Source organism: Bubalus bubalis, chromosome 14 (assembly GCF_019923935.1).
Source record: "Bubalus bubalis isolate 160015118507 breed Murrah chromosome 14, NDDB_SH_1, whole genome shotgun sequence".
NCBI classification, from domain to species: Eukaryota; Metazoa; Chordata; class Mammalia; order Artiodactyla; family Bovidae; genus Bubalus; species Bubalus bubalis.
This window is the reverse complement of record NC_059170.1, coordinates 50,611,786-50,635,609: the sequence shown is the minus strand read 5'-3', so window position 1 is coordinate 50,635,609 and position 23,824 is coordinate 50,611,786. Positions and strand designations below refer to the sequence as shown.

The 23,824-nt window shown below is 37.0% G+C and overlaps 1 protein-coding gene across 6 annotated transcripts in view; it reads left to right on the top strand.

Moving 5' to 3' along the window:
* EPC1 (enhancer of polycomb homolog 1) overlaps positions 1 to 23,824 on the top strand; it is a 96,688-nt gene that overhangs the window by 70,752 nt on the left and 2,112 nt on the right. For 3 of the 6 annotated variants that reach the window (XM_025264314.3, XM_025264313.3, XM_025264310.3), the window contains 12 exons: positions 6,992 to 7,215; positions 7,642 to 7,848; positions 8,208 to 8,356; positions 9,486 to 9,645; positions 10,611 to 10,787; positions 10,867 to 10,956; positions 11,043 to 11,191; positions 12,905 to 13,257; positions 20,680 to 20,798; positions 20,879 to 20,965; positions 21,950 to 22,091; positions 22,199 to 22,562. In XM_025264314.3, the coding sequence (XP_025120099.1) occupies positions 6,992 to 7,215; positions 7,642 to 7,848; positions 8,208 to 8,356; positions 9,486 to 9,645; positions 10,611 to 10,787; positions 10,867 to 10,956; positions 11,043 to 11,191; positions 12,905 to 13,257; positions 20,680 to 20,798; positions 20,879 to 20,965; positions 21,950 to 22,091; positions 22,199 to 22,562 (2,221 nt within the window). The remainder of the gene's footprint in view (positions 1 to 6,991; positions 7,216 to 7,641; positions 7,849 to 8,207; positions 8,357 to 9,485; positions 9,646 to 10,610; positions 10,788 to 10,866; positions 10,957 to 11,042; positions 11,192 to 12,904; positions 13,258 to 20,679; positions 20,799 to 20,878; positions 20,966 to 21,949; positions 22,092 to 22,198; positions 22,563 to 23,824) is intronic. The other 3 variants (XM_025264311.3, XM_025264312.3, XM_025264315.3) reach the window with 3 other exon arrangements.

Sequence of the window (23,824 nt, the reverse complement as noted above, 5' to 3'; positions counted from 1 at the left end):
CTCATTTATCATTTTCTCCATATGGTCTAATTTTTGTCCTGGGTTCTAAGCATTTTTTAAAAACTATTTCTTACATAATGAAAACCACAAGTAAACATGCCCATATTGACTCTTACCAGTTCTGTGTTAGCATTTGATGTTTTTAACTTGCGATGTTTTTTCACCTTTACCTCCAGCTTGTACTCATTAGGAAAAAAATTTTTTCTTTAGAAAAAAATTTTTTCCAGTTTATTAAAGGTTACTTTGAAGTAAACCAAACAAATGGCGTGTGTTTTTCTTGCCTACTCGTGTTTAATTACATATAAAACACAGACATTCTAAACAAAGTTTACCAATAATAGGACCTAAAACCTTAATTCTCTGGAAAGTCATGTCAGTGTGAAATTCCAGAATGGATCCTTGCTGTATATGTTAACCAGGACCACACTGCATTCCACAGCCACTGGCTGTATTATTTCATGAATATATGCTATCAGGTTAAAGCAGGATGGAGCAAGATAAAATTACATTACTCAATTTACATTATCATTACTATCAGAAAAAAAGCTTCGAATGCTTGTTTTACAAATAGGTGCTTTTCTATTGATGACCAGAATTCACAAATTCCATTTTATTGGTAGCTTGTGGGTTAAATTGTGGTCAGAAAAGTCAGGGTACTATATTTAAAAAGGCATTGACTGCTGACATTGTAATCAAATAACAGTAATAAAATGGAAGCAGAATTGTAAATTATTTGGGGAAAAAATATTTTTCATCAGTACAAATTTAGAAAGACATGTTACATTGGAAAGTTTATAAACACTGTCAGCCAAATGACTGTTAGCTGACTTTGAGTTTCTTTTAACATTGTCTTACATGACTGTAGATTCACAGAATATGTAAAGCCTTGTATATTCACCACCACAATTAAGATACTCAGTTATACCATCACAAGACTCCACCTTATTGCTCCTTTAAATGCACTCCTAGCCTCTGGCAACCACTCATCTGTTGTCCATCTTTGTAATTATGTTTGTTGATGAAGGTAACGTGAATGGAATTATGAATGTATATCCTTTTGAGACTGACTCTATCCTCTTAGCATAGCCTCCTTGACGTTCATTCAAGCTGTTGCATGTATCAGTAGTTCGTTCCTTTCTCTTCCTGAGCAGTCTTCCATAACATGCTCTGCAGCAGGTTGCATTGCTCACTCAGAGAGAGACTGGGTCGTTTCCAGATTTTGACTATTTCAAATAAAGCTGCTGTGAACGTTTATGTACAGATTTTTGAGTGAACATAAATCTTTACTTATCTGGGTTAAATGCCTATAAGTGTAGTTGCTGGGTCATCCAGTTTTAGTTTGACAAGAATGTCTACTCTGTATCTCAGAAGGCTATGCCTGTTTGCGGTATCATCAGCTGTGTATGTGGGATCCAGTTTCTCCTTTATCCTTGTCAGCATTTGAGGTTATCACTTTTTAATTTTAGCCATTCTAGTAGGTATACAGTGATGTCTCACTGTACTTTAAATTTGTTTTTCTCTAAATGACTAATATGTTAAACATCTTTTCATGTGTTTTATGCCATCTACATATCCTTTTTGGTGAAGATTGTGCGTGTCTTACTTATTTTCTAATGAGAGTATTTTGATGTTAAGTTTTGAGTATTTTGTTTGTTTATATATTGTAGACAGAAGTCTTTGTCATACGTGATTTGGAAATATTTTTTCCCGGTATATAATTTGTCTTTTCATTCTCTTAACAGTTTTCCACAGAGTAGAAGTTTTTAATTTTGGTTAGATCCATTTAGTATCAACTCCAAGAATAGTCTTTGTTTTGCCCAGGGTCCAAAGATGGTTTCCTATGACCTGTTCTAGAAGTTTCATAGTTGTCCATTTAAGTGTGTGATCTATTTTGACTGTGACGTTTAGGTCACGGTGTGTACCCCCACTCCCCACTCTGGGCATCTAATTGCTCCAACACTGTTTATTGAAAAATGATCCCTCCTCTATTGATTGTTTTTGTTTCTTCAACAAGAATCAATTATGCATATTGATGTGGCTCTATTTGTGGGTTCTGTATTCTACTCCACTGATCCCTGTGTTTATCCCAAGATAGTACCACTGTCTCGATTACTGCAGCTATATGATAATCCTTAACATTGGGGAAATGCTTCCTCCTTTTTTTTTTTTTTTTTTTTCAAGATTGTGTTGGGCATTCTAGGGCTTTTCCCTGTAAATATTTCCCTAAAAATGCCACTAGAATAAGTTTGTGTCTGCGAAGAAACTTGCTGTGATTTTGATACGAATTGCATTTAAATCTATAGATCATTGTAGGGAGAACTGACATCTTTTCTGTGTTGTCTTCTAGTCCATGACCACAATATGACTCTCCAGGTATTTAGGCCTTTGATTTCTTTAGTTGACACTTTATAATTTTCATCATGAAGATCCATGGTGTTTTAGTACTTTTTTTTTTATATACCTGTTTTCTTTGACACAATTGAAAATGGTATTGCACTTTTGATTTTTCTTTCCACCTGTTTATTGTCAGTATGCAGAAATGCAGTTCAGTTGTATGCTGAGCATATGTCCTGTGGCCTTAACTGAAATTGCATGTTAGTTCTAGAAGATGTTTGCAGGTTCTTTGGGATTTTCTAAGTGGAAAAAAATCATGTTGTAGTCTGCAAATAGAAATGGTTTTGCTTTTCCTTTTCAACCTGTATGTTATTAATTTCTCTTTCTTGCCTTAGTATAATGGTTAGAACTTGAATACAGTGTTGAGAGCAGATATCCTTGCCTTGTTCCTGATCTTAAGGGAAAAAAGTTTAGTCTTTCACCGTTAAGCATTATGTCACCTGAAGGGGGTTTAGAAAGTTCTCTGTTCCTAGTGTACTGGGAGTTTTTATCCTGACTATTGAATTTGTCAGCTGCTTTTTCTGCATCAGTTAATAAGGTCATGTGATTTTCCTGCCTTCTTTATTCTCTGATGTGATGGGTTTCCTTGGTTGGTTGTCAAATACTGAACCAGCCTTGCATACCTAGAATAAATCACATTTGGCTGTGGAGGGTATGTGTGTGTGTGTGTTTTCCATACATTGTTGGGTGGGATTTTATTGAGAAGTTTTCCATCTAAATTTGTGAAAGATATTGTTAATCTTTTTGTGAATGTGTGCTTTGTCTTGTCAGGTTTTGGTATCAGAGTAATATTGGCCTCATAAAACAAGTTAGGTAGTGTTTCCTCTTATTTTCTGGAAGAGATTGTGTAAAAGTGATGTTAATTTTTTAAAAATTGGTATTGACTTTTATATTACAATACACAAGAAAAGGCTAGTTATATTACAAATTTCTGCAAAGTTGCAATTGAACATTGAATGCCAGGTAGTCTAATGCATTGCTTATGAAGGGTACATTGTATCAAATTATGTATATAGACTGGTTCATTTCAATTCTTATAATTTCTGTTTTATAAAACTCTTAAGCTAATGTTTACACAGACTATTCCTTGGAGTTTTCAAGATGATAGTATTGCCTTAAAAAGTAGTGATTAGAAACATTTGAGAATGATTGCATGTTATATTTCCCTCTCTACCCCAGAGTTAAAATACATATTACTCTGTAGGCTCTGGGAACCTTGCAATTAAAAAGGAAAGTTTATTTTAACCAGCATTTTTCAGATGTATTCTTTACATATTATCTGTTAACATTTCATTGAACATTTATTTGGAAAATCTTCAATGTTATTCTTGTCTTTAATAGGTTTAGGAAAGAGATCGTACTTTTCTCCCTTTTATCCTATCAGAGCACTGAAGGAAGAAACCTGTTTTAAAACCATTATCCCTGCTTTAGTTCCAAACTGTTAATACTTCCTCAGCTGTTTGAGAGTGGTGTTCAACATCTCCTGGTCCAAGGGGTCTTAATGTTGTTTCTCTTTTGATTGGTGATCTGGAAGCTTCTAGATGTCCAAAATCACTTCAGATGGTGATTGCAGCCATGAAATGAAAAGACGCTTATTCCCTGGAAGGAAAGTTATGGCCAACCTAGACAGCATATTAAAAAGCAGAGACATTACTGTGCCAACAAAGGTCCATCTAGTCAAGGCTATGGTTTTTCCAGTGGTCATGTATGGATGTGAGAGTTGGACTATAGAAAAAGCTGAGCGCCAAAGAATTGATGCTTTTGAACTGTGGTGTTGGAGAAGACTCTTGAGAGTCCCTTGGACTGCAAGGAGATCCAGCTAGTCTATCCTAAAGGAGATCAGTCCTGAATATTCCATTGGAAGGACTGATGCTGAAGCTGAATCTCCAATAGTTTGGCCACCTGATGTGAAGAACTGACTCCTTGCAAAAGACCCTGATGCTGGGGAAGATTGAGGGCAGGAGGAGAAGGGGACGACAGAGGATGAGATGGTTAGATGGCATCACCGACTCAATGGACATGAGTTTGGGTGAACTCCGGGAGTTGGTAATAGAGAGGGAGGCCTGGCATGCTGCAGTCCATGGGGTTGCAAAGAGTCAGACACAACTGAGCGACTGAACTGAGATTGTACAACTAGGACTTCTCCTTTCCTATTCATTCTGTAAGAAAGGACAAAACAGTTCTGACCTGAATAGGCAGGAACAAATCTCCCCTCCCTCCCCCTCAAATTTGAGTCTCAAGATTCTCTTGCTTATCCTCAAAGGAAGTCTCTCTTAAAAGGCAGTCTTCTTGTGTATTTGAATGTGTGTGTGTGTGTGTAAAGATCTGTGCATTTCTGGTTCTGTCCACTGGTAAAGCCAAGAAGCAAAAATATTCAGTAGCAATAAGCACATCTAACACCTAGTCCCTGGTCTGTAACCACTAAATAGGACCAAGAATATGTGGAAAGATGGCTGATCCCAGGGCTGGGGGAGGGTAAGTCAAGATAAACCTGAACATCTTGTTATGCCAGAAATTAAGAACTCACAAAAATGGTAGAGGCATATCACAGGAGGACATCGGAGTTTCTGCTGGCTAGTTTGGGGACGTTTTAAGCAATGGAATAGTTGAGTACAGTAATGAATTGTGAACCATTGTAAAAGTAAAAATTCCTGAGTTCCATACTGGTAATAAACAAAGTGCTAAGTGGTAGAGAAGATTAGTCTCACGGTTTTACAGTAGAGAATGCCAGCCAAGAGCAGAATGGTGCTATGTCGAAGAGAATGGTGGAGTAAAGGATGTTAGGAAGTTTGGGATGGACATGTACACACTGCTATATTTAAAATGGATAACCAACAAGATCCTGCTGTATAGCACAAAGAGCTCTGCTCAGTGTTTTATGGTGGCCTGGATGGGAGGGGAGTTCGGGAGAGAATGGATACATGTATATGTGTGGCTGAGTCCCTTTGCTGTCCACTTGAAACTATCACATCGGCTGTATACCCCAATACAAAATAAAAGGTTTTTTAAATAATAATTCAAAGAAACCCAGAAAATCATTTTTGCAATTACATTATCGAGGCTGACTCACATAAGAATCACCAATGTGTGTACCTAAGAGGAAATTTTTATGAGGAGCAGGGTATTTGCATGGTCTTAAGCTCTCCCCACAAACTGCTTATTAGTTACGAGATGGTGGAGGAGGGCATGGGCCAGAGATAACACAGTGGAATATTGGGCAGTTTCTTGACTGGTGACCAAAATTATCACCACTTATGAGAAACAGATGAGCATTGTGTGCCTCTAGATGTGAGACCCTGGTAAGGACTGAGGAGTTGAGTGTTCAGTGTGACAGAAATAAATGAGATACAATCCCTCCGCTCAAGAAAATTGAGCATATTTGAATGTTTAGCAAATAAGATTGTTAAGTATGTGTAACAGTAGTACAAAAGAAGGGGAGTGATCTAGGACAGGAATTTTTTAACCTTAGTGCCACAAGCTGTTTTAAGGACATTTGAATTTTCTGCTTATAACTTATGTAAAATACTATATGTTTACACCATGTTTTTTGGGGGAGAGAGGGTTCGTAACTTCTAAAAAAGATAAAATAGTTAGGAACCACTTATTGGGTGGGGGGCAGTCCAGAAAGGATTCCACAGGAGTTGATGTCAGGTTGGGTTTTGTAAAGATGAGTTGTTTGCCTGGTGGACCAGGCAGGAAAGAGCTAATGTAAAGGCCTGAAGACAGGGAGAGAGGACCTGCTGTTTGAAACAAACGGAATTTGATGTTGCTGGGTCATAATGTGCAGATGCAACTAGCGAGGCCTGTCAGAAAGGGCCTCATACAATTGCACGGTTGTGGGTTTGAAGGTGGTGGGAACTTGGGAGGAACTGTTAAGGGAAGGAAAAGGTATGAGACAGATTTTGGTATCAAGCTTCTTAATATTTTACTTACATTATTATCAAACTAGTTTAATTTTGCAAAGTAATTGAACAACATTTGACAGTATTGTGTAAAGCAAAGGTTCTTGCCCTTTTTTTTTTTTTTTTTTTTTCCAAATCTTGACAAATTTTGAAAGGGAAATTTTCCTTGAAAGGAAAACTTCCCATTTCTCTCACTATGACAGTGATTCTCATGAGGGAACAAACCTCGGCAGGAATGAGCGCACTGAGTGACAGCTGTTACCCTTATTGGCCATGGCTAACACTTCAGCTTCAAATAGCACCCCCGAGCTGTCAGTGAAGCGGTTCAATAATTTACAAAATAGGACTTAAGCATTCTAGAAAAAATAGGACTTAAGCATTCTAGAAACAATCTTACTTAAAACCCTTATCCTTCTATTATGGTATTAAATCCCATGAAATTGCTGATATTTTATCATTTTTGAGCTACATAATTTTTGTTCAGTTCAACCCTGCGCATTTAACAATCTCTTTCTGTTTTTACTAGTGGGCTTCTAGTTTGCTTTGTGTGGGATGGGGTCACAGGTCACAGGCAGTCTTTTATCACTTTTAACAATAAAGATGGTCTTCTTTCTTAAACTTTAAATGCAGGAAGCTTAGATTGTTTTCAAGTCTGAAAACTAAAATCTTTTTAAAAATCTTCCCTGTTTCCCTAGAGATAACCCAGATATCAGTGAGAGGTTTCTGTCCGTGTTTCCACACGGTAAATGATCGCGTGTGGTTTCTTCTGTCAGCTTTTAGTTTGGATGCTGAGCAGCCCGATTATGATTTGGATTCTGAAGATGAAGTATTTGTGAATAAACTGAAGAAGAAAATGGACATCTGCCCATTGCAGTTTGAGGAGATGATTGACCGTCTAGAAAAAGGCAGTGGTCAGCAGGTACAGCTTCATTGTATATATAATGAATGTGTGTGTGTGTGTGTGTGTGTGTGTGTGTGTGTGTGTGTGTGTGTATCTCTTTCTGTGAAAACAGTGGAAAGAGGGTAAGTGAGCAGGCTCTGGACAAGCTTGTATTCATATCTCTGTCCATTTCTAGCCTATATAACCTTCAGCATAAGGTCTAAATTTCTGTGTGTGTCTGTTTCCCAGTGTGTAAAATAAAGATGAAAAACATTAGAGGATTGTTGTGAAAATTAAATACAATAATTTACATAAAACGTCTAGCTCGTTATCTGACATGTACAAGGTACTCAGCATATTTGCTATTGTTAATACTATTATTCTGATGATTGTCATTTAAATTAGAAGTACTTTTGAACCTTTTCTTTGTATTATATGAAAATGACATAATGATTTTACATTTAGCCAGTCAGTCTGCAGGAAGCCAAACTACTGCTAAAAGAAGACGATGAATTAATTAGAGAAGTTTATGAATACTGGATTAAAAAGAGAAAAAACTGTCGAGGTCCGTCTCTTATCCCATCAGTAAAACAAGAGAAGCGAGATGGTTCGAGCACAAATGATCCTTACGTGGCTTTTAGAAGACGAACTGAAAAAATGCAGACGCGGAAAGTAAGGAAACCTGGGGAGATTTTTTTGTAATTTTTCTGATGTAAGAAAATTTATTTATAGTTATAAATGCCTCAGCATCAGAAACCTGTTTTGTATTTAGACAGACTTTCTACATTTTATAATGAAAAATATTAATTTAAAATGAATCTGCCTTAAAATTCATTACTGAGTTAATAATGATATATCTTTATGTTGTTTCATTAAAAACCATATTCAAAATTGATTTCCCGGTGATCCATGTTCCCTTTCAGTGTGTTTAAATTCTAATCTCACCTTTCAAATATATATATACTCTTATATGTCACCAGCTATACTCAGAAATGCTTACTGACATTAAACAAGCAAATTCATACTTGCAGAATCGCAAAAATGATGAAGCCTCTTATGAAAAAATGCTTAAGCTGCGTCGAGACCTAAGCCGGGCTGTTACTATTCTAGAGATGATAAAAAGAAGAGAAAAGAGTAAAAGAGAGCTATTGCACTTAACACTGGAAATTATGGAAAAGAGGTAAAGTATGTTTTAATAGCATGAGAAGCATGGCACCATTAGAAATTTTGTGTAGAGGTCATTTATTTCCTAAGCAGTTTTCTGTAACTCCAGAAATACATTCTTTTAATAATAGTTAGAGACTGCTGAAATATGTGGTGTTGATGTACTTTGTGTAATTCTACATGCCTTCCTCTCTCTGGTTTCACTTTTAAAGTGACTGGGTTCAGTAAAATTGTTATGCAGGATACTTCCATTTCAAAATCATTTTCTTTTAGACTTAACTTGAGTTAGTGCAGAGCTGCGAGGGAGAGAACATTTGTCACTTCTAAAGTTTTTATTTTGTTTACTAAATGATACTGAATTTTTTCTTAACACATGCTGAGATTTTTTTTAACAGAAAAGTATAAAACAGGGATGGGGGAAAGGCCCGTATTCTTAATACCTAGATAATCCTTCAGTGTGGCTTCCCCGGTGGCTCAGCAGTAAAGAATCCACCTGCAGTGCAGGAGACGCGGGTTTGATCCCTGGGTTGGGAAGATCACCTGAAGGAGGGCATGGCATTCTACTCCAGTATTGTTGCCTGAAAAATCCCATGGACAGAGGAGCCTGGCAGGCTACAGTTCATGGAGTTGCTAAAGAGTTGGACATGACTGAGCGACGAAATACACACACACAATCCTTCAGCAGAAGCACAGTGAAAACTTCAGGCTACACTCCCCTGTTTCCAGGTCCCTATTCCCAAAGGAAATCACTATTCAATTTCTTATGATTCATTTCAGAAAAATTAGTTTTATGGCACAGGCAACTCAAATTAGCAGAAAGTTCCTCAGTACCATTTCAGGCATGAATTTCAACATCTCCACCAAATCTGTCACCAAAATTGCTATGTTAAAATTAAATCCCCCTCTCCCCCGCCATGGTTATCTATTAATGGTGGCATGATAAAGCCATAAGCCAAAAAGTAAAAGAAAGAAGCAATAGGAACTATGTAATCTTTACTTTTAATAAACATTCATCAGGTAGTTTACCTGTAATCTTACCTTAAGTTTCATCAGGGTTTATAGTTAATATCTGGGTTAGTTATTAGTCATCATGACGGTAAGTGCTTACAAGAACTAACTCTGTAAACCTTTTCATACCATTTCAGGTATAATTTGGGTGACTACAGTGGGGAGATCATGTCTGAGGTCATGGCTCAGAGGCAGCCAGTGAAGCCCACATACACCATCCCCCTCATCCCCATCGCCAACAGCAGTCAGTTCAAACACCAGGAGGCGATGGACGTGAAGGAATTTAAAGTTAATAAGGTGATCAGAATGTTTTTGATTTTTATCATTAGAATCAGAGTAAAAAGGAGAAATTTGTTTATAAACCCTACCATGAAAGCCAGCTTTTGATTTAAGACTGGCCTATAGCAGTAGAAATTGTAAAGAGAGATACCTTATAGTTTCATTAACTTTTCTTTAAAAACCATAATGCTATAAACCTCATAAAGCTTGATATAAATACTTAGCATATTTACACAAACATTATACTCGCCATGATCCGTTTCTTCCTACCAAATACCACTTTTGCCTCTGATCTTCCTTGCCTGTTGCCTCCACCTCAAATTCATATCTCTCCTCACCTCTGCTCTCACCTGCCATGTGTATTTCTAATGTGCAACTGTATTCATCACTCGTGCCTATGTATTTTATCCCTGAGTTGTTTCCCGCTTTAGTGCTTTCATATCTTTATCCTCTAAAACTGCTCACCATTTGCTTTCATTGTAGAGCTAGCAAGTCTTTACTACTCTTTATTTTTTTAATACCTCAGTACTATGGATTTGTTTTCACTATGTTAACAGTTATCTGAAGTTTGCTTTGTGTATATGTTTTCATTATTACTTTCCCAGTGTTGATTTGTTAATTCTTTAGGATGAAGACTAACTAAAAGTTCCTTTTAAAAAATTCTCTCCTGGAATTTTTGTAGAAAGTTAAGAAAAAGATACAGAAGCCAGCAGTAAATACTAATTGTAGTTAAAGGATTTCAGGAGAACTTCTCTTCTTTTACTTTAATAGAAACAAAGTATTTTATGATCATGTTTAGGTTGTAGGAACATATTCATGTTTTCACAGAGAACGACCTCTAAGACTTACATTAGAAAATGACAAAACGTAAGAGTCTTATATCTCCTATGAGTCCGTGTTAGCAGTAAACTTATTTTAAAACTTCCCCCAAACTTTGAGTTTGTTGACCGTGATTTCTGGTGTTTAATTCATGACTATTGCAGCAAGATAAGGCCGATCTTATCCGACCTAAACGTAAATATGAAAAGAAGCCCAAAGTCTTACCTTCGTCTGCTGCTGCTGCTCCTCAACAGGCCAGCCCCACCACGCTGCCGGTTTTCAACGCTAAAGACCTGAACCAGTATGACTTCCCCAGCTCGGACGAAGAGCCTCTCTCCCAGGTGAGTGCAAGGATTTTCTGTGAACAAGATGAGGAACATAGGAAGGCACACAATCTGACGCACTACCTTTTATTTAAAGGTTCTGTCTGGCTCTTCAGAAGCTGAGGAAGAGAATGATCCCGATGGCCCTTTTGCTTTCCGAAGGAAAGCAGGCTGTCAGTACTATGCTGTAAGTGTGGATTGTCTTTGTAAATAACAAGCAGTTTACCTTTAGTTGACAAAAAATAAATAACAATTCGGATTTTTCTTTTTAAGCCTCACTTAGACCAAACTGGCAACTGGCCTTGGACTAGTCCTAGCAACGGAGGAATAGGGGATGTGCGATACCGATACTGCCTGACCACCCTGACTGTGCCCCAGCGGTGCATCGGATTTGCACGAAGACGGGTTGGGCGCGGTGGAAGGTGAGGCATCTCTGCTCCTAGCAGAGGGATGTCTTAGATGTGGGTGATGGAAAGTTTAAAATGAGGTGGTCCTTCCAAAGAGCTCATTTGTTCCCACCTGCTCTTCTTAACTGTTTTTTGTTGTTTTTTTTTTTTTGACTAAGATACTTGGCCACTTTGTTACCTGTTACACAACAGTAGCTTTTAATGCATAACTAGTGGTTCCCTAATGGATCTGCTTTTCTTCTCAAAATTGAAAACCTCAGATATCCGTCCTCAGAGGTAGATGAAAACAAGTGTACATCATGATTATGTAAATTCTATGACATTAAAAAAATGTCATGTCCGACTCTTTGTGACCCCATGGACTATACAGTCCATGGAATTCTCCAGGCCAGAAAAACTGGAGTGGGTAACCTTTCCCTTCTCTGGAGGATCTTCCCAACCCAGGGATCAAACCCTGGTCTCCTGCATTACAGGCAGATTCTTGACCAGCTGAGCCACAAGGGAAGCCCAAGAATAGTGGAGTGGGTAGCCTATCCCTTCTCCAGCAGATCTTCCCAACCCAGGGATCGAACCGGGGTCTCCTGCATTGCAGGTGGATTCTTTACCAACTGAGCTATTAGGGAAGCCCATATGACATTAAAGAAATTACCCAAAATTATTTTAGGCATTCTGGGAGATACTGAGAAAAAGGATTAAATAGGCTAAGAAATGTCGTATAACTAGTACACTGAGTTAACTCATCAGAGGAAAGGCTCCTGGCTCCATGCGGGACCTGATCTTGACCTCAGCTTGTCAGGACACCTGCCTTTGTCTAGACCTGATGGAGTCCTTGATGCTCTGGAGGTCTTTAGGTGAGAAGTTGTGTGGGGAGGGGAGGGATTGCCAAACACATGAAAGCGAAGGAAAAGAAAGACTCGTGTGGTATTAGTGAAAAAAAATTAAAAGGCAAAACAGATCAAGCTGCCTTCGGGAAGAAACCTAAGGGTCTGATTTACAGTAAATTAATGACTTACACATGTTTCTTTCATTTTTGATCTTAATTGCAGTTGTTATCACTTCATGTCAGTTTAGAATTATCCAGTTAAGACACATTTTATTGAGTGCTTTTTCAACCTCATCATTAGTAGTGAAAGTTCTCTATGTTGGCTATATTTTATTCTATACTAGCATTAGTTAGTGTTAGCATTTTAAGATGGATTCATTTATAAAGTTTATATAAATAAAGTAAAAATAAATCCTCTCGAGTGGTGACTTCAAATATTTTGTCTGTAAGAAATTTTAATAGTGTAAAATATCCAAAGATCACATACTTTTATTGTTTTTCTCGTACCTACTCCCTCAAAAAAATTTTTTTTTGCTTAAGGAACAGATACGTTAGCAATGCTTCATAAATGTTTTGGTGCTTTGTAATGGAAGCGAAAGATCAAATTATCTTGTATGGTGACAGTAACATATTGTTAGAAGGCTTTCTGTTGTAAGTTGGACAGCTTACTTTATTCTTCAAGGTGGAGTACTTTCTTCTCTAATCGAACCATTAAAAAGTGAAAGAACCTTAACAGAAATTGAGAGTTTAGCCTACGGAGCCAAATACTGAAATAATCAAATTTATAGCTTTTAAATATTTGCTATGAGATGGCTTTGAGGGACTTGGGGAGGGGAGAGAAAAAAAACTCTTGTGTAAATTCTGAATAGCTGTTCTACATACATTTTCTGACTGATTTTTATCAGGGTCTTACTGGACAGAGCGCACTCAGACTACGACGGCGTGTTTCGCCATCTGGATCTGGACATGCTTTCCTCACCACAACATTCTCCAGTCAATCAGTCTGCCAATACCTCAGAAACAAATACCTCGGACAAATGTTTCTCTAAAGACCTCAGTCAGATACTCGTCAATATCAAATCATGTAGATGGCGGCATTTTAGGCCTCGGACACCATCCCTACATGACAGTGACAATGATGAACTCTCCTGTCGAAAACTGTATAGGAGTGTAAATCGAACAGGCACAGCACAACCCGGGACCCAGACATGCAGTACCTCTACGCAAAGCAAAAGCAGCAGCGGTTCAGCACACTTTGGTACGTTCATTCGTTTTGATGTGCGTCTCCGTAGAAGCCTCGGGTTCATCAGTTTTGGGAATATGTGGTCTGTTATTCTTACATAAGCTAAAAGTCCCCTCCTCTTAAAATATATTTTTTTAAAATCTAGGTTTAAGAATTTATTTGAATCCCGATTGTGCATGTGTCTTCATTTAAACATTTCTGCATACCCAAGAATTTTAGTGCTGTTTATAATGTATGGCATTTGTTTCCTGTTGCACTTCGTGAACCACCAAGAGTCAGCTATTATATTTTCAAATAATATGGAAAGAAAATGGACCGTAAATTGATAGTGGATACTTCTCTGGGCTTTTACTAGACTGCTTTAAAGTAAGCCAGCAACTTGATAGATAGGCACTCTTTCTCTGCTGACACAGTAATTCAGAATAATTTATAAGAGGGACACTAACTTTAAGGACATTTAAGGACTTAGGACATCTAAGTTTAAGGATTATTCTAATAATTTGGAAACATTTCAGGTAATATGTACTTTAGCATTATGCCTACACTGTGAAATGGGTCTAATATAAATGCCATCTACTTAAAATATTCCCCAAATTTTAGTTTTCTATTTTAAAGCAAATGCCAGTTGTTTGAGGCATGTAGATTATAGAAATTCACTGTTAAAGTTGTTACTGCAGATATTTATAAAGATAATTTAAATATAGATTTTGAAAGGGCTAATAAAGATAATTTAATCTGTCCCCCTAATTATCTGGTAAGGCTATGGTTAAACCTAAGAAACATGAAAATGTGCCTCATTACCTTCAGAAAAGGTTCCATAAATTAATATTCTTTGTGATTAGTAATAAAGTACTTCTATGAAAGGGAAGTCTTTCAGCTCATAAGAAATATAAACCCATTTCAGAAATCAAGTAGAAGATAATCTAAATTATTCTGAGGCCTACCTAACAGATTACTTGCAATCCCATTAATTTTGGAGTCTATATCATGAAGATTCAGTTTCTCTCTGCTTTTATAGTCTTAAAAGTCAAAAGGATTTTTCAGCATGAAGGTCTTATATGGTATGAGTGTAGAGATTTTAATAGTATAAACTTATGCTTCCCTGATAAAGATTAAGTTGTTTAAAATTCTTTGGGACTAGATGTAGAAAACTGGCTTGTTGGACCAATTTCTTATCTTCTCCACTTCTTTAAGTTGTATAACTATCCTAAGGATCTTATATGATCTTTTTCACATAAATTGTTTTGCTATACTACTTAAGTGAGCATTGATAGTGTAACACTTACTTGATTTATGTTTGCCAATGAATGTTAAAAGATGAATATGGAACAGTAGTATTACTGAAAATTTAGCTGAAAAAATCTTTAATAACTGTGTAATTTTCTTTTCCATTATTTCCTTCCCCCTATATATGTGATCAGATTAAATGGGTGGGTTTATCATTTGTTTTCTCTTGCACTTAATTCTCAGTTTTCCCATAAATTTCCTAGATCTTTCTGTATACTTACAGAATTGCTTTAGGGTAACACTTTATTCTTTCATGTTTGTGAATATTCCAGAAACCTAAAGCTTTTTGCTGTTAAGTATATAACAGTGAACTCATGTCATGTGTACCTTTAACTTCATTTAATTCCCCTGGAGAAAAAAAACCTTTAGCAGTTCAGCTGTTACAGAGGATTCTAAGTACAGTTGAACTAGAAGCGTGAGCCACTCTGGGAATGAGGGAAGTGAGTCTGTTACGGCTCCTTCTGCAGCATCAGTGCCTGCATTGCTACCTCAGCCTCTGTTAAGATCTCATCTCGTTTGATGTAGTTTTTTTTTTTCATTTGTCATAGCCCCTAAATGCAAACGTAACTACTCTGTCTGGAATTCAGCCACAGAAACTCTGATCTAGTCTGATGCCAGAGGAAAAACTGGCTGTGTTGGACTTACTGAAAGAAGGAGATGGACTCATCATGTTACTTGCTAAAGGAATTTTTTTAGGGTTAATATTTACCACACTGACTTTAGACCTTACCCAGTCATTATTTGACATACGAGTCAGCTGATACACTTGCCTGCTATTTTAAGCCAAATACGTGGGTATCAGTTTAGCCACTTTTTATTATTCTATCATTGTTTTAAATATTAATATTTATATGTGTGCTGTGACAGAGTAATGCCCTCTGGACTGATTACCCCTTTTCTAAATAATCCTCTAGAAGTGCCTCTTCTCACTTCCAAATAGGAACTGCATGATGGCATCTGAAGCCCATCGTTCTCAGCACAGGGCGTGCGCTCCAGCACACAGCTTCTGTAGGCAAGCGTCAGAGTCTTTTGCTTGCTTCCCGGTCCTCACCACTTTGCATAGCTGTGCAGCCAGATGGGTAGTCAGGTGCTAGAGTGCTTGGTCTTCTGAATACGGTACAGCAGGGTGACACCATGTTAGAACTTCTAGGACTAGATTTTAGTACTTAAGGATAAATTGTGTATTTTAAAGTCTTTAGTAAAAAATGTGATTTAGACAATTTTCAAGAATATTTTTCTAATATTTTCATCTACAAAAATGTCTTTGAGGAATTCGCTGGCAGCCCAGTGATTAGGACTTGACACTTTCTCACTGCTGAGGTTCAGTCCCTGCCAGAGCACTAAGATCCCACACATCATGAGGTGCAGACGAAAGGAAAAAAAACAATCTTTGAAAACTTACTGTTGGTTACATGACTGTTCATTTGCATGTGTTTGAAGGGATAACGGATTCAGATTAATACCTTTTTTCATAATTAGGAAGGACTCTAATTCAGAAAGACTGAAAATAGAAAAGTGATTTTTAAACCACCATTATATATTCATGATTTGAATTCCTATTTCTCAGTGAAATTTTATCAGCATTTTAAGTCATTTTTCTAAACTCCCATATCTGCAGGATAGATTTATTTTCGTAAGTCAATGGGAAATTTGTAGCTAGATTGATAGTTTCTAAGTCTCCATATCTGTAGCTTACTCAGCAGCACAGTTTACTTCTATTTGTAGCATTAAAAAATTTTTTTTAGATTTCCATTGGAGTATAGTTGATTTACAGTGTTGTGTTAGTTTCTGCTGTACAGCAAACAATGTTATACATATATGAATACATCTATCCACTCTTTTTTAGATTCTTTTCCCATATAGGTCATTATGGAGTGTTGAGTAGAGTTTTCTGTGCTGTGCAGTAGTAGGCCCTTATTAGTTAGCATAAAATTTTAATCTTATTGTAGGACAGTAACTAGATTTGAATACTGAATGTTTTCATTGCTAGATTTTTTAAGTTTGTAGAACCTTATCCTTATCCAAATATGTTTCAAAATTCAGAATTACTTGCTCAGCAGAGTCTAGGGTGGTGCCCATAGTAAAACACATTAACAGTCCTACAGTTGTGTAGTGAAGTGCAAGAATAGTCGCACTCAGTGGCAGGTTTGACCACAAAGAATCTCGTGTTCAAGACGTTTGCAGCCAGATGAATTCAGGTTTGGTTATAGTTTGTTACCAAATGAATTACAACAAATTTTTGTTTTCAGATTGGGTATTTTAGATAACTGATAAGTGCTTGTGACCTCCATACTATCAATTCAAGCTTACTGATTAAGGGGTCATATTGTAATACTGTGTGGAGTCATTTCAGATATGTTTATTTCTTTAAAGTGACCTCTCTTTCTTGCATTAAAATAATTTTCTGCTTTATATTGCTCAAAGAAATTTCTAATTGATGAGTATCTTTTAAAATAGATGTTTGGGTTTGTTTGTTTTTAAAACACAGTGTATATTCTGGTAACCTAGAATCCATCACCTCAGACTGAATTTTCAAATTTTAAAATTGTTTCCTTTTTGAAATTATCTGTCACTCTCCCCATACCTCCCCCGATTATTCCATTGATCTGCTCCAGCTATAGGAATGTGACTTAAAGACCAGCAGCCTGAATGCCAGACTGTTCCAGGGCTGGTATACCTGGCACATGATAGTTCTTTGCATAAGAAGTGCATTCATGAAGTTTTAGATTATTTCATCTAAATTCCTACCCTGAGAGAATTGTTAGAACCTACCCAAATGGTGGTGGTTTCTGGGCTCTGCAAGCATGATGCACACTGTTGCTACATAAAACGTCTGATTGTTTTTTGTAAATGATATTAAATCTAAAACAAACTTTTGTCTATTTCTTTCTATATTTAAAATCTCATTGGTTTCGGGGTAGTTTAGCAGTTTCCACTACTAAAATCCTTGTGATCTCAGATGAAAGTTTCTTCATCTTTATTATGAGGTTATAGAGGAAATCACCAAGAAACCCTCCTGATCTAACATTCTTTGGTTCTGTGAAATGATTCTGATTCTAGGTTTGGTGATCTGTTCACCAGACCAGCTTGTCCCTCTTCGTGTGGATTGTAAACTTGACTACCACACCATATCTAGAGGTAGACATACTACCTAAAACCTTTAGATAGAGGTTTAGGGAAATATGGTCATTTTGGTTTATTTTCACTTAGAATTTGATTAGGCTTTGAATTATAATGGCATCCAAGGTCATCTTAGTTTCCTGTGTAAGGAACAATGTGAAACCCAGTTCAGCTTTTATTTGCCCAGTTATTACCTGACCTTTGTCCAAGCTTTCCTTACTCATTCATACAGCCTTTTGGATTGGAATTGTTATTTTTCAGAAGAAGTCTAAAACCCTTTAGCATGTTATATCTTGAAAAGGACTTTAATGATCACCTAATTTAGTACTTGTATATTTTAGATAAACATACTGAGCTCCAGAAGATTAAGTAATTTCCTTAGGTGTACTCAGCTAATTATGATAGAGCTGAGAATGAAAGAAAAATCAGGATCTCTTGGCCCCTAGACCCATGTTTTTTTACTACCATCACTTCTGACATATATGTTACTCTGCATTTCTTCTAGAATATATCAGAATGTCCAGGGAAATTTTTATAACTACACTCTGGATTATAGAGCTATGTAAGAAATAGCTAACAGGGATCTAAAATCACAGTGAGTGTTAGTGATCTAAAGTGTTAGTTGCATTTTTTTAAATTTCTAGATCTGTATTAGGAAGTTAACAGTTGTTTAAAAAATGAAATTCACAAAACCCTCAGAGACTGAGGACTGAAACGTTGATTTAAATAGGGTAAAATATTTGGAACCTTTATTGAAATTGATTTTAACTCAGTATTGCTGATTTTAACTCAATATTGCTAATTTTAAGTCACAAACACCAGCAAAGTTCTGCAAAAGAATATTTTCATTCATATAAATGGAGTTCTAAACACAGATCTATTCTACGGTGAGTGCTAAATTATTGTTTTTTAGGTGTGTAATGACGTGACCTTCCAGTTATGGTCTTTTTTTTTTTTTTTTTTTTCAAGTTTATTAAGCATCTCCTACCAGGAAATTCAAGATTTAGGCAACTCACTCAAGCTTAGGAAATTAAAGTAAAAGTTGCAAAAACATATTAGCAGTACTTAAATTGTCTTTTTGGCATTAAGCAGTTTCTTTTTATGAAATTTTTTAAGCATAAAGATAAATATTATGTTAATTATAATCTGTTTCAAGGCAGCCTTATTTTTAAAAAAAATTTTTTAAGTTCTGATTTAACTTATTTCTGTTATATGGAAATGGTCATTTTGACAGAAACTTGCTTTTATGTCACTATTTATGGATTATCCTTTTTATCAATTAAAAAATGTATTTATCAATAAAAAAAGAATTTTTCCTGCAGAGTTCAGATCTGAGGATTACCAACATAGTAGGAAGAAAAACAGGGCTTCCCTAGTGGCTCAGTTGTGAAGAATCCACCTGCCAATCAGGAGATAATGGGTTCAGTCTCTGGGCCGGGAAGATCCCCTAGATAAGGAAATGGCAACCCACTCCAGTATTCTTGCCTGGGAAATCCTGTGGACACAGGAGCCTGGGGACACAGCCCATGGGGTCCTGTGGACACAGTCCATGGGGTCGCAAAAGAATCCAGTATGACTGACTACATAACAAGGAGAAGAAACTCATCAAAGGACATATATCAACTAAACAGATTTGTAACACCAAACATAGGAAAATGAATGGTAGAGTTTTTCCAACAAATGATTTTTTGCCTTTGTAACCCAGGGAATTAGTTCAGCTCAAGTATAAAAGTCTGTGTAAGTACTAGCAACTTCAGAGGTTTTCTGAAATATTATGTCACAATTTTCTGATTTGTTTAAAATATGGTAGAATGTCTACCTAACTTCTAGCTAAGTATTTTCTAGTTGTCCTAGGCAGAAACTCTGCCCCAGAGGATAAAGATTCTCATGAGTTATAAGTGAAAATTGCAAAATTTGATGATGTAATATTCTAAATAAATTATCAAAACATCTTTAAAGATGACAAATCAGTTGACAGTATTTTGAAGACATTAAACCTTAGATTGAGGGAATGTGCATGGTTTATAGATTCCCTAGTGACTGAGGATGCATGCTAACCCTTTTTTTTCTGTTCTGAAATAATTCTTACCCAAACACCACAGGCTTCTTAAAGAAGCCTTAAAGTCAGATGTTGTGATTGTATGTACGTTTTTTTTCTTTTTTTTTTTCTTAATTGGCAAAAAAAAAAAAGAAAAAGGTTTTCCTTTTTAAAAACTGCACACACTTTTGGGGGGGGTAATAAATGAACATTTTTTTGTTTGTTTTTTTTAGAACTGAGCTCTCCATAGACAAACATAAGTAGCATAACACAGTGTCTTTCCTCAGACATCATTCTGTACAGTAAGCCAACATAAACAACTCCGTTCTTATTGACTGGATTTTTTCCAGGTGGGTTAATTGGGTGGGGAAAATTAATTAACCTTTGGAGCCTCTTTTCTTCCTGTTAAACTTAAAGGATGGGTTCTTTTTTAAAAAAAAAAAAAAAAAAAGGTAATAAACCAACAACCTTATATTTCATATGGAGGAAATGTTTGTAATGACTAAAATTCAGAACTATGTAGATCAGCTAGTATTTCTGCACAGAATTGCTGGAGATCATCTGAATGGATTAGGACAGTAGTATGAATAAATAAAGACACCAGATGGTAATTATTGGATCTCTTCTTAAGCTCAGTGCAAAGCTGAATTTCCAACATGCGGTTGAAAAAAGCTGGTATTACCTTTTACACTGTCTAGCACAGGTGTCACAGCTTACCAAAAAAGAATGGTTTCAGAGCTTGGGAAGTGAGCACTTCTCTTTGGTATGTGCAACTCAAAGTTTCACTTTATTTCTCTTTAAACTCAAGCCACTCTTGTCAAGCGTGGTTGTAAAAATGCTGAAATTCTCATTCAGAAGTGATCTTTAACAGGATGCTCAAATGCTTTCATTTTGCGCAAATTTTTTTAAATGCTTAAATTTGTTTTCATATATTGTAAGTTGCGTGTGATAGCTGTGCATTTCTATAAAGTGTTCTCTCGCTTTATGTTCAGCATTTACAGCCGAACAATACCAGCAACATCAACAGCAGCTGGCACTCATGCAGAAACAGCAGCTTGCACAAATTCAGCAACAGCAAGCAACGAGTAATTCCTCCACCACCATGCCACAGGTGAGGGATTTGTCTGTCTTATGATTATCCCTCATTGTTTCCCACCAGAGTTCATCTCTAATTACCAACTGTTGTCATAGAACCTTGCATCTAACCAGCAGAAAAGTGGCTTTCGCCTGAATCCACATCATAGCCACTCTATACAGGGTTTAGAAACAACATTACAGGTGAGTATAGAAGCTGTCACCCTCTGCTTCCTACTGTAAAAAAGTAAAACCTAAAAGCGCAGTCAAATGAGATGGAGACCCTGTCTTCAAGCCTGATCTTGTAGTCTGTGAATGTACCTCTTTAACTTACAGCCCCACCCAGCTCATTATCTGGAGAACTTTTAATTCTTCTTAAAATGTATTAAAAATTATGTTAAAATAACTTCTTTTACTATTAAAAGAAATCACTTTTGAACCTAAAGCATGATAAATATTGGCCATTTAAGCACATTTATAGAACTTAATGGAAGGCTGAGATTTGTGTCTCTAGACATCTGAGAGGAAAATGTCATTTAAAAAATTCAAGGGGCTTCTTAATCTCTAGGCTGAGTTAGGATGTGATCGATGTTTTGTTTCTTCTGTTCTAAAGGGGTAGTTCTGTTACTGTCCCTTGGCTGCCTTTGGTTGTGTATGTATGTATGTAAGTTTGGTGAAGGAAATTTTGCCTACGCACTTATTCATTATATGAATTTATTCATGCATTGATTCATTGCAAATCACTGAAATGTTTTACTAGTGTGTTTCTTGTCTTAACACTTTGTGTTGGAGGTTTACCATTTCCACATTTTAAAGGTTTATTTTGGTAATTCCATGTTATATCTTGTCACATAAGATCAAAATCCATAATCCTTGGGACTTCCCTGACAGTCCAGTGGTTAAGACTCCACCTTCCAAGGCAGGGAGTGTTGGTTCAGTCCCTGGGAACTAGGTCCAAAATGCGATGTACAGCAAAAAAGAATTTATTTTTTAAATTTATAATCCTCGGGTTACAAGATGACTTGAACATTAATCAAATTTATGACTGCCAAGAAGATATGAAGATATTTCAGTGGTTTGCCACTTTAGTTTGTATGCAGACTGATTTTGGCATATAGCTGTGTAGCTTTAATAATCGTTGGAAACTAAGTGGTGCTGATTACCTCTGCTCTGTGTTTTCCTTTGTAGGGTTTTGTGTCCAAGACTTTGGATTCTGCTAGTGCTCAATTTGCTGCTTCTGCTTTGGTGACATCGGAACAACTGATGGGATTCAAGATGAAGGAGGATGTGGTGCTTGGAATTGGGGTGAACGGCGTCCTTCCAGCCTCAGGTAGGGAGAGAGACATGTCAGCAGTCGAGATTGTTTTTGTGACGTACTTCAGTAATAAACCAAAAGCAAAGTTGCGGTTGTTCAGCTGCGTCTTTCCTTTTCCCTAGGAGTGTACAAGGGCTTACACCTCAGTAGTACTACACCCACAGCACTTGTCCACACGAGTCCGTCGACGGCAGGGCCGGCTTTGCTGCAGCCTGCAAGTGTGACCCAGACTGCGGGTTCCCACAGTGCGCCGGGTCACCCGGCGACCGCTGCCAACTCCGCCACAACTCAGGTTCTGATTGGGAACAACATTCGATTGACTGTACCTTCATCAGTTGCCACTGTAAACTCTATCACCCCCATAAATGCACGACACATACCTAGGACTTTAAGTGCTGTCCCATCGTCTGCCTTAAAGCTGGCTGCTGCAGCAAACTGTCAAGTCTCCAAGGTCCCGTCGTCATCCTCTGCAGATGCCGTGCCACGGTGAGTGGTTACCGAAGCTTGGGCTGTTTGAAAATAAGAGGTCTAACTTAAGTTCTCTGGCACTGCTCGCTACTTATTTCTTTGTGTTTTTCCTTTCTGGTTCTCTGGGGGGTTTTTTGTTTGTTCTTGGCCATGCCTTGTGACTTGTGAGATCTTAGTTCCCTGACCAGGGATTGAACCCGAGTCACAGCAGTGAAAGTGCACACTCGTAACCACTGGACTGCCAGAGAATTCCCTAAGTTTTTTGCTCTTTTCCTTATGTATGTTAAAAACGTATAGATGAGAATGCCTTATTTTTGTAAGAACTAAACAGATAAATGTTGTAATTCCAAACTGCTGAGAATTTGAACTAAATGGCATATAGTGAATATTGCATCTATAACTGGGACATCATTTTCTTTGTATAATAAGAGCTTATAATACTTGCACCTTTTATTCCAACTTTGGATGGAAGGAGTTCTCTGTAGAATGTTTCTTTTGCTTATAAGTTCTTCCACAGCTTTTCAAGTGGACAGAATTGATAGAACCCACCATGGCTAGTCACTAAGCTGCTCTGAATACTGTAAATAATGTAAAAGGGTTACAGTATTCATGCCAGGTCAACTTTTAATCATCATTATTTTATACTATGCCAACTTGTTTTCTTAGGTTTCAATAGATGGTTTAGAATGTTTGCCCAGGCTCTATTCTGTTTTAAATATTAACAGTAATTAAAATCTTGCTGTTTACAAAGTACTTTGCTGAAAAAATAAGAGAAAGACAAGGGGTTTTCAGTGTAGTTAGAGGACAAGCATAGAAGTGTGAAAAGTTAAATACTAGAATCGTAGGTAATAGGTAAAAACCGTTGTAGCAGTGTCACAAAGCACTGTATGCTTGTCATTAATTGTATAGATTGTGGCTATAATTTTAATATATATTTTTACACCCGGGGTATTCTGGGAATGTTCTAGAAAATGAGATTTCATCTTGGTTGGGCAAAGAGAAGGAGAAAGGGGGGGAAATACAGATGTGACCGGAGATTAATAGGTAACCAGTCTGTCTAGAGATTTGGAAAGGTTAGTGGTAGGAGGAGGCTGGACTTTGTCTTGAATGCCAGGCCATAGACGTCCTCAGCTGGGAGTGGCCCCCAGCAGGGCGGCAAGCTTTGTAGCAACAGACTATAGCTATTAGTTTCTGACCCAAGCATCCTTTCTCCTTTTGAACTTTAAATGTGTGCTCAGTCACTTCAGTCATGTCTGCCTCTTTGCAACCCCATGGACAGT